Source organism: Loxodonta africana, chromosome 20 (assembly GCF_030014295.1).
Source record: "Loxodonta africana isolate mLoxAfr1 chromosome 20, mLoxAfr1.hap2, whole genome shotgun sequence".
NCBI classification, from domain to species: Eukaryota; Metazoa; Chordata; class Mammalia; order Proboscidea; family Elephantidae; genus Loxodonta; species Loxodonta africana.
Window position 1 is genome coordinate 16,149,462 of NC_087361.1, and position 11,951 is coordinate 16,161,412.

At 36.9% G+C, this 11,951-nt stretch overlaps 1 protein-coding gene across 1 annotated transcript; it reads right to left on the bottom strand.

Moving 5' to 3' along the window:
• Positions 1–6,054: 6,054 nt before the first annotated feature.
• On the bottom strand, positions 6,055–7,257 carry LOC100666358 (olfactory receptor 5K3-like). Its single transcript, XM_003410197.3, has one exon. The coding sequence runs from the start codon at positions 7,255–7,257 to the stop codon at positions 6,289–6,291; it is 969 nt and encodes a 322-aa protein (XP_003410245.1). The 3' UTR covers positions 6,055–6,288.
• Between the last annotated feature and the right edge of the window lie 4,694 nt (positions 7,258–11,951).

Sequence of the window (11,951 nt, forward strand, 5' to 3'; positions counted from 1 at the left end):
AAAATTCCTCAACATATTTTTTATACAAAGCCAACAGCCAACATCACTCTAAATGGAGAGAAACTGAAAGCGTTTCCCTTGAGAACGGGAACCAGACAAGGATGCCCTTTATCACCGCTCTTATTCAACATTGTGCTAGAAGTCCTAGCCAGAGCAATTAATCTAGACAAAGAAATAAAGGGCATCCGGATTGGCAAGGAGGAAGTAAAATTATCTCTATTTGCAGATGACATGATCTTATACACAGAAAACCCTAAAATCCTCCAGAAAACTACTGAAACTAATAGAAGAGTTTGGCAGAGTCTTAGATTATAAGATAAACATACAAAAATCACTTGGATTCCTCTACATCAACAAAAAGAACATCGAAGAGAAATAAGCAAATCAATACCATTCACAGTAGCCACCAAGAAGATAAAATACTTAGGAATAAATCTTACCAAAGATGTAAAAGACCTGTACAAAGAAAACTACAAAGCACTACTACAAGAAATTCAAAAGGACATACTTAAGTGGAAAAACATACCTTGCTCATGGATAGAAAGACTTAACATAGTAAAAATGTCTATTCTACCAAAAGCCGTCTATACATACAATGCGCTTCGGATCCAAATTCTAATGTCATTTTTTAATGTGATGGAGAAACAAATTACCAACTTCATATGGAAGGGAAAGAAGCCTCGGATAAGCAAAAAAAAAAAAGAAGAAAGTGGGAGGCCTCACTCTACCTGATTTCAGAACCTATTATACAGCCACAGTAGTCAAAACAGCCTGGTACTGGTACAACAACAGACACATAGACCAGTGGAACAGAATAGAGAACCCAGATATAAATCCATCCACATATGAGCAGCTGATATTTGACAAAGGCCCAGTGTCAGTTAATTGGGGAAAAGATAGTCTTTTTAACAAATGGGTGCTGGCATACCTGGATATCCATTTGCAAAAGAATGAAACAGGACCCATACCTCACACCATGCACAAAAACTAACTCCAAGTGGATCAAAGACCTAAACATAAAGACTAAAACGATAAAGATCATGGAAGAAAAAATAGGGACAACGTTAGGAGCCCTAATACAATGCATAAACAGAATACAAAACATTACCAAAAATGACAAAGAGAAACCAGATAACTGGGAGCTCCTAAAAATCAAACACCTATGCTCATCTAAAGACTTCACCAAAAGAGTAAAAAGACAATTTACAGACTGGGAAAGAATATTCAGCTATGACATTTCTGACCAGCGCCTGATCTCTAAAATCTACATGATTCTGTCAAAACTCAACCACAAAAAGAAAAACAACGCAATCAGGAAGTGGGCAAAGGATATGAACACGCACTTCACTAAAGAAGATATTCAGGCAGCTAACAGATACATGAGAAAATGCTCTCGATCATTAGCCATTAGAGAAATGCAAATTAAAACTACGATGAGATGCCATCTCACACCAACAAGGCTGGCATTAATCCAAAAAACACAAAAGAATAAATGTTGGAGAGGCTGTGGAGAGATTGGAACTCTTATACACTGCTGGTGGGAATGTAAAATGGTACAACCACTATGGAAATCTATCTGGCGTTATCCTAAACAGAAATAGAACTACCATACAACCCAGAAATCCCCCTCCTCAGAATATACCCTAGAGAAATAAAAGCCTTCACACAAACATGCACACCCATGTTTATTGCAGCTCTGTTTACAATAGTAAAAAGCTCAAGCAACCAAGGTGTCCATCAACGGATGAATGGTTAAATAAATTGTGGTATATTCAAACAATGGAATACTACGCATCGATAAAGAACAGTGACAAATCTGTGAAACATTTCATAACATGCAGGAACCTGGAAGGCATTATGCTGTGCGAAATTAGTCAGAGGCAAAAGGACAAATATTGTATAAGACCACTATTATAAGATCTTGAGAAATAGTATAAACTGAGAAGAACACATACTTTTGTGGTTATGAGGAGGGTAGGGAGGGAGGATGGGAGAGGGTTTTTTACTGATTAATTAGTAGATAAGAACTGCTTTAGGTGAAGGGAAGGACAATGCTCAATACATGCAAGGTCAGCTCAACTGGACTGGACCAAAAGCAAAGAAGTTTCCGGGATAAACTGAACGCTTCAAAGGTCAGCGGAGCAAGGGCGGGGGTTTGGGGACCATGGTTTAAGGGGACTTCTAAGTCAATTGGCAAAATAATTCTACTATGAAAACATTCTGCATCCCACTTTGAAATGTGGGGTCTGGGGTCTTAAATGCTAACAAGCGGCCATCTAAGATGCAACAATTGGTCTCAACCCACCTGGATCAAAAGAGAATGAGGAACACCAAGGTCACACAATAACTAAGAGCCCAAGAGACAAAAAGGGCCACGTGAACCAGAGACTTACATCATCCTGAGACCAGAAGAACTAGATGGTGCCCGGCCACAATCGATGACTACCCTGACAGGGAACACAACAGAGAACCCCTAAGGGATCAGGAGATCAGTGGGATGCAGACCCCAAATTCTCATAAAAAGACCATACTTAATGGTCTGACTGAGACTAGAGGAATCCCGGCGGTCATGGTCCCCAAACCTTCTGTTGGCCCAGGACAGGAACCATTCCTGAAGACAACTCATCAGACATGAAAGGGACTGGACAGTGGGTAGGAGAGAGATGCTGATGAAGAGTGAGCTAATGATATCAGGTGGACACTTGAGACTGTGTTGGCATCTCCTGTCTGGAGGGGGGATGGGAGGATAGAGAGACTTGGAAGCTGGCAAAATTGTCACGAAAGGAGAGACTGGAAGGGCTGACTCATTAGGGGGAGAGCAAGTGGGAGTACGGAGTAAGGTGTATATAAACTTATATATGACAGTCTGACTTGATTTGTAAACCTTCACTTGAAGCTCAATAAAAATTAATAAAATTAAAAAAAAGATTAGTGGTCAAAGCAATCCCTCAAATGCTAAGAGTGAGCATAAACTGTTATCTATTAATGAGAAAATAAAAATCTTTGATCTTTTGTTTTTTCTTATTTTTTAAAATTTTATTTATTTATGTTGTTGTTGAGGATATACACAGCAGAACATGCACCAGTTCAACAGTGTCTACATGTACAATTAAGTGACATTGATTACAGTGTCAATGCAGCCATGCTCACCTTCTTTTCCTGAGTTGTTTCTCTCCCATGAACATAAACTCACTGCCCTCCAAGGTTCCTATCTAAGCTTTGAGTTCCTTTTGTCAATTTGATACCACATACATAGTTCTTAAAAGACCATAATGCTCAAACCAGACATTTTTTACTTGTTAAGATAAACTTTTTGATTTTAAGAAGACTTCAGGGAATTTTTTTGGTTTAGGGTTTAAAGACAGGGCAGAATTCTTAAATCATGCTCAAACAAGAAAAAACTAGATTGGTGAGATGCACAAGGTAAGTGAAAGAGTTACAGGAAAAAAACACTAATCGAATGAATAGGTTCTGCAGAGAAAAATCAGATTAATGATCATAAATATAAACTTCATTTTACATTAAAATATGGATTGACCAGCTTGCTCATGGAATCAAATAGCCTTGTTAAATGAATTTTCTGGCTAATGAGAGGTGGAAGGCTAACTGGAAAAACTTTCCTGTAGAAAAATCTTTCTTAAATAAATTAGTCTACTTTCCACTTTGATTTATTATTAAGTTTTCATTGCTTTCACAAGCCTCAGAATCAGCAGCCTTATTGAGAAGCTGGCATATGGTACCATTGGCTCTCAATGGGAGAAACAAGAAGGAGATCCCACCCACCAAAGGAACCTGAGATTAACTTGTTTGGCTTGATTTTATCCAGTAACCACCAATTCGTGAATCTTCCTATAAGATTTCTTTTTTTTCCCCTCTGTCCATTTTTTTTTTAAGTTGTGATTTAGGTGAAACTTTACAGAGCAAATTAGTTTCTCATTAAACAATTAATACACATATTGTTTTGTGACATTAGTTGCCAACCTTGTGATGTGTGAACACTCTCCTCTTCTTGCCCTCAAGTTCCCCGTTTACATTCTTCCGGTTTTCCTGTCCCTTACTGCTTTCTTATCTTTGCTTTTGGGTTATTGTGTCTATTTAGTCTCAAATGCATGATTGAACTACATGTGTCATTGTTTGTTTTATAGGCCTTTGGCCAAAGGGTGAACTGCAGAAGTGACTTCAGTACTGAGTTAAAGGGGTGTCTGGAAAAATCTTAGATCTTTTGAAAAGTGCCATGTTGCTTGCTGAAGTGGACCATGTTTGGTAAGAAAGAATTGAGCTTTAGCACAATGAAGCAGAAAGAAGCTGAAATTTGTGCAAGAGTTAGTGGAAGTGCTATCCCTACAATGGCAAAAATGGTCTCCCTGGTTCATGATAAAGTGCTTGCAAAAACAGAGAAAGCATTACTAAGTGTAAGCTTTAACAACTATTTATATAACATTGACGCGTTATTTGGTATTGTAAGTAATCTAAAGATGACTTAAAGTATACCGGAGGATGTGTGTAGGTAATGTGCAAATACTACACCATTTTATATAAGGGACTTGAGCATCCTTAGATTTTGGTATCTGTGGTGGGGGGCGGGGTCCTGGACCAATCATCTACAGATAGCAAGGGACAACTACACTCTGCTACCAGGAAGACGTCAATGTTTGATGTGTCTAAGATAAATTCAGAATCCCTTATGTGACATTTAAAATTCTCAGTAAATGAATTCACTTCCATCCTTATTTTCCACACTCACCAACAGCTTTCCCCAATAGCTTTGCCAGGTTTCTTCACTCATCCTTCACCTCTCTCATTCCCTACTACCGTTGTCACACTCATTTCCGTAAATTTTGACTCTGCTCATGCTTTTATCCCTGTTTTTCCTATGCATCAACTTTTTTCCACCTTTTAAACATCCGTTTTTTCTGATTCTACTTACTGACTAAATACCCCAGGCTACACCGATCTTCATTTTCTGTGTTCCCAACCACATGCTATATACCTAACACAGCCTAAAATTCCTTGTATATAACCTACATTGATCCCCCCCCATATGTGTATGTCCACTTTCTTTACTAGATTTTAAGCATGTGGCAACTACCTGTGACTTAAGTTTCTGTGAAAGAAGCTGTAAAACAGTATGGGGAAAATGCATCACTGATACAAATCGTAACTTCATTCAGATGCTTGCAAGAACTTGGGCAATCTACTTAAGATTTCAGAGTCTGAGCTTTCTACTCTGGAAAAGCACGAAAAACAGTGCCTAAATAATTGGAAGGTAATATATCTGAAAGTTACAGTTTGTGTTTAGCACAGGGTGGGTTCTCATTAAGCCATTTTTTTTCTATCACATTTGCACATTTAAGTGATCACTAAATATTTTTTGTTGTTGTTTAGCTCTTTAGGATTTTCACAATATTCTGCCTCAATTTTGCTGAGAATTGTCTCCAGCTTTCTGTTAAAACTCATAATATACCAACAATTTACTGGGGAATTAGTACAGGTTAGTGATATTCCTAATAACAAACAAGACAAGTAATGCTACCTTGGGAGAACACTCGTGAATTAATTGAAAAAAAAAAATTGATGTAGTCAGGAATTCCACAGTCATGCATTATGGGCAACTATCTTCTTTTTTATCACAATATGCAAAAACATTCAAAACCACAGAACTTTCACATAAATAGCAATATTTCCAACTAAAGATTTATAAATTACCATTATACAAACACTTTATTTCAGAGAGCTTGACAGGAAAAATGACCCACACTAAAGATAAAGATGTTCCTGATTTGAGAATACATATTCCATATAAGTTCATATTCAAACATAAATTCTTGAACACCTCAAAGAAAGTTGAGACTAGAATTCAAATGCAGAGTTACCTTCTGATAGATGGTATGGCTTAAATCATTAATATATGAGAACTTGAAACGCATGGGAGTTCATAAGACTGTATTTACAGATTCCGTAAATTTGCCAACAATGCTAAATGCAGGCTACCTTTATATACTGACTTTTATTCCTAGGATTTGTTAGATATGTTGAAAATTGTAGATAATTGCACTCTGACACAATCTGTGACCTTAGAAGTAATCATTTAATTCACTCCTAAGAGACCTTGTTAGTTTAGATTTTGAAATACATTTTAGCAGAATCCCTCTTTCATGAATTTAACTGTTTATACATTATTTCACTTAAAAATCATCTTGATTAAGTGACTTAGTATTTTATCTATGAAGTGGCCATTTTCCATTTTCCCACTATCCTCGACTTGGAGAACAGTTTATCTAATTAAAATCAGTTTGTAACAGGAGATATCCATTTCAGAATATTATGAGTTTTTCTCTTCTTCATAATTGCTTTCATAATATTTATTACATCCTTATTTCTTAGGCTGTAGATAAAAGGGTTTAATAAAGGAATTACTAGAGTATAAAAAATAGCAACTGGTATATCTTTGTCACCTTCTTTAACTGAACTTGGCCGAATGTACATGAAGAGAAGAGAACCATAGAATATTGAGACAGAGAGAAAGTGAGATGCACAAGTAGATAAAGCTTTGCCTCTTCCCTCTTTGGATTTCATTTTGAAAATAGTGAAAAGGATGCAAAGATAAGAGATTAGGACTATGGTAATAGTAAAGATTTGAATTGACCCTGAAAAAATAAGGACCATCAGTTCGTTGATATAAGGGTCAACACAGGAGAGTCTGTATAATGGAAGAACATCACAAAAAAAGTGATTGATTTGATGAGACACACAAAAGGTTAACCTTAATAGAAGCACTACGTGAATCATGGGATGCAGGCTGCCAGCTATATAGGCCCCTATGGTCATCTGAATGCAGAGTTTCTTTGACATCATGGTGTGGTACTGCAGTGGATGACATATTGCCACATAACGATCATAAGCCATTGCTGCCAGGAGAAAGCAGTCCGCAGTTTCAGCAAGGCAGAGAAAATAAAATTGTGCCATGCATTCATAGAGGGAAATCATTCTGTCCTCAGAAAAGAAGTTCTCTAACATCTTGGGGGTGATGGCACAGGAACAGCAGGAATCCATCAGAGCCAGGTTGCCCAGAAAGATGTACATGGGTGTGTGGAGACGGTGCTTCTTGAAAATCAATGCCACCAAACCAAGATTCCCCACCATGGTGATCAGGTAGATAGCAAAGAACACCACAAACAGAAGCATCTTCAGATCTGCCTGATTGGTAAATCCTATGAGGACAAATTCAGTTGTCAAGGAGTGATTGTCTTTGGTCATCTCTACTTTCTCTGTTGAGATAGAAAATATGGAGGCATAACATTCTAATTTGGAGTTTATCTAATTTTCCCTTGGAATTTCTCTGGGACAGCTCCCTCAAGCTTCCCCTGGCTGTCTCTGAAATACAGGCACACAAACTTCTAGGGAAATTTAGTTCCCCAAAAGTGTCATACTATAAGACCTTCAAGTGCTGAAGCTCAAGATTCTCAAGAATATTTTGATAATTCCAGGGAAATGTTTTTAGTGAAAAAGTTTTTGTAAATGAATTTATACAAAGATAATGGACAAAAACAGGGTACCCTAGATTTACTACTCTCAAATATTTCTATGTCAGTTTTTGTATTGACGATCCTTAAATTGTACTTAAAATCCATTTTCCTGTCTATATATATATCTTTTCCACCTAGCAAACTTTTTTCTGTTTTGCATATACTATCCCAGTGGAGTGAATATTTAAAAACACCATCCTATAGATGTGTTAAATTTATAATTTTGGCAGTGTGCAGAGGTCGCTAAGCATTAAGGAGGGGACTATTTAAAGAAATTTACTTGGAAAGCTAAGTAAATAAAAATGTATCGATTTCCTTAATACTTCAGTTGATGTATATCATCTTTATATTTCTATTAACCCATTCTGCTATGATGGAGCAAATTTTATGAGACTAGTTGTAAATGAAATATTAATGTTTTCCTTCTTTATACGAATACTTTCCATTTCTAGCCTTAAGAGTCAACTGTTGTTCTAATATTCTGAGATAAGGTGATCATATTGTAATAATTATGACCACCTTATGAGTATTGATAAACATCCATTATTATGTATCCTTTCCAGTTTGTTCCTTAGAGTCTTCTACCATTTATCAGCTAGAAGCTCACATTCTCTATTTATCTTTGTTGGAGCTCATTGGTCATTACTTCATGATATTGTCAAATGCAACATTGCTGCCAAGAAGACTTCAATGTTTGCTGTCTCTAAGATAAATTCAAATTCTTTAGAATGGCATTTAAGGTTCTCTGCAACCTGATCTACTTTCATCCTTATTTCCCACACTTACCGATAGCTCTTCCCAGCTTTCTCACTATGTCCATCCATTGTTCAACTCCTTCATTCTCCACCCCCAGGGCCACATTCACTCATTCCATAAGCACTAACTCTGCATGCTATTATTTCTTACAAACCATTATTCCCAATATAGATATTTGGAACTTTCAACAACTATCTATATCCTTCAATCCTTTACTTATGGCATAGTTTACAACTACTCAGAAAAAAAAAAAAGTTAGAAAAGTTTTAACCAAAAACCCAAAACACACCGATCTCCATTTTCTGAGTCCTTAGGCATATGTTACATACCCAACATAATCTAGAATTTCTCGTGTTTATTCTACATTGCTTTCATTATATGCGTGTCTGCAGAATTTGTTTATTAGATTGTAAGCATCTATACTTCTGTGAAGGGAGCTGTAAAATGCTCTGGTAAAAAAGACAGAATTGATTAAAATCTTAGCTCCAGCCTGATCACCTGGGACAAGTGAACTTGTTTTCAGCATTCCACCAATGATACTAAGTGACATCTGTGGCCTTGGCAAATTTAGAGTATTAAGTTTGGAGAGGAGCCTACAAAGGAAATTATTTGAAACTATTTAGTGGTCTTTCTATTACTGAATTGACTTTTTGAAAATTGTAAAAATGCATGTAACACAATACTTGCCAATTCAAGGTTTTTCAAGTGTACAATTTAGTGATACTAATTACATCAATCATGTTGTGTAATCTTATCTACTACATTTCTGTTTCCTTGGAAAATTATAAAATGTTCTGAGTTATATCACAATAGTTTATAAAGTAATAAATTAATGTATGTATGCCTTTACACTTTAGTTTTCTAATCCATTTTTAAAAAATGCTGTCGAGTTGATTATGACTCATAGTGACCCTATAAGACAGAGTAGCACTGCCCTATAGAGTTTCCAAGGAGCGGCAGGTTGATTTGAACTGCTGACCTTTTGGTTAGCAGACAAGCTTTTAACCACTGCACCACCAAGACTCCTTAGTTTTCTAAAAATCCTTTAAATAGGCTTAGGATTTTTGAGAACAAATTTTGTGTCGCTTTACAAAGTTATCTCATCTAGTGATAGTATAGAACAACTCAATCGAAGAAGCTAATCATGTAAATTCTATGGTCAAATTAAATTCATTTTTCCATAATCCTGGAATTAATCTTTCCTTAACCATCAAAAGGAAGACAATGGTAATTTTTTTTACTTGTTTGTTTGAAAGTATTAAACATAAACCATCTAATTATTCAGATAAATTAGAAATAACTTTAAGTTCACATTGCTGCGACAATGGGCTCAAATATAGCAAGGACTGTGAGGATGGCACAGGACTCGACAGTGTTTTCTTCTGTTGCAAATATGGTTGCATGACTTGGAACTAACTGGATGGCACCTGAAAACAACTAACTTGAATTATTTAATAGAATTACTTTGTCAACTTACCTGTATATTTTGAAATTCTGCCTTATAATCAGAAAAGGTCAGGATAAATTGCTGCATTTTGCCTCATCCTAACTCCTGACAGTCTTCAATTTAGAGAAAAGCTAGAAAGATAACTAATGAGTTGAAATTTAAGAACAATGGAGATAATAAATCTTGAGGTAAGTATTTATGGATGTCAATATCAAAAGTAAAAATAAATTAGGACATTTCTCTTACCTGCATTTCTCTGAGAAGGAGAATAGCTTTTACTTCCCTTAGGGTGTAAGGACAAATAAAATTTCTGAATATAAATCCTGGTCTCTAAAACATTTGGGATAAAAAAATTAAAATCTGGGAGACTACTAATAGATCAGTGACTATAATTACAGTGCAAAGTTTGTTTTCCATCTAATCCTAAAGGGACTTTCTAGAATTGACATCAGTGTATTTCTGTGGGGATAGTCAGTCCCCAAAACATAGAAACTACCAGGCATAAAAGATGCTCTGTAAGACACTGTGCTTAAAGCAAATGACCCTCACTAAAGTCAGTAATAATCACCTTGCTGACTGTTATATAACTGATCTAATTTTTAAAGCCTGTTCACCATTCTGTGCATAAAAAGTAAAATGTGCATCCCCTGAGCTGGAAGTCAGACCCATCATGTGCCCTGAGCCATTATCCTGGCCTTGGAGAGGAAACAAATTAACAAACAGGAAAAGTAATCTGCCAGCTTGCCTGAACCAGGAACTCAGGGTAGAAACAGCTCCTTTCTCCAGGCACAGGCATAAGGGGTCCATGGAGTTTGAATGCTTTTCACCCATGCATGGACATGTGTGGGCCCATTACAATAGCACAGGCCCTAATTAGCAGAGTACAACAGGATATATACCTAAAGTCTAATCTCAACTGTATCAGCTATATGATGGATAGACAGGTTTGTGACATTTGAAATCCCTCTGCCTATTAAGCAGGGTCCTCACCTACCCACATCAGGGGCCTGAGGACTGGTGGTTCCACCCATGCCACCTAGCCATCCATGACAGGGATTCAAGAATAAGCAGTGCCTCCCAGTCCTTACAGCCAACAGCATTGGGTGCTGATAGTCCAGCTGCAAAGCTACACACTCTAGGGAACAGCAATGCACTTTCCTCACAGAAACTCGGGGCAGCTGTCAGCCACCTGCCTTGCTCAGTGTATGACCCCGTACTGCAGCCAGATGCCTGTGCCTACACCAATCAACCCTTCCCCCTCCAGGACTGTAGGTGAAAGCCTGCACCACACATGTGGTAACCAACTACTTGAACACCTGAGCTGAATCCACACGAAAAGAGTAAATGGACTCCTGGGCTCAAAAACCTAATAACAGCTCTAACCACCTGGTGACAGGATGTTAGAGTGTCAAAGGTGCCAATAATCCAACTACCTCACATGAACAGCTTATTTGGGCATATCAAAACAAAACAAAACAAAACAAGAAGTTAGGACACAGTAAGCAAGCATAAAATAAATAAATACAATAAATTATTGATGGCTCACAGACAACAATCAATATCAAATCACATAAACAGGCAGACCGTGATGGCTTCAGTAAGCTCCCAAAACAAAGAATCAGGAAATCTTCTGGATGAAGACAACTTCCTGGAATTACCAGAGGTACAATATGAAAGATTAATATATGGAATTCTTCAAGAGATCAGGAAGGAGATCAGGCAAAATGTAGATAAAGCCAAGGAGCACACAGATAAAGCAATAGAGGAACTTAAGAAGATTAGAGAACAGCATAAAAACGAATTTAACAGGCTGCAAGAATCCATATAGAGACAGCAAACAGAAATCCAAAAGACTAACTACAGAATTTCAGAATTCGACAACTCAATAGAAAGTCAGAGGAGCAGAAGTGAGGAACTGGAAGTCAGAATTAGTAAAATTGAAGACAAAGCACTTGACACCAATTTATTTGATGAAAAATCAGATAAGGTAATTTTTTTTTAAAGTGAAGAAACCCTAAGAATTATATGGGACTCTATCAAGAGGAATAGCCTACGAGTGATTGGAGTACCAGAACAGAGGGGATAACAGAAAATACAGAGAGAATTTTGAAGACTTGATGATAGAAAACTTCACTGATATCATGAAAGATGAGAAGATATCTATCCAAGATGCTCATCAAACCCCACACAAGGTAGAACCCAAAAGAAAGTCACTAAGAAAT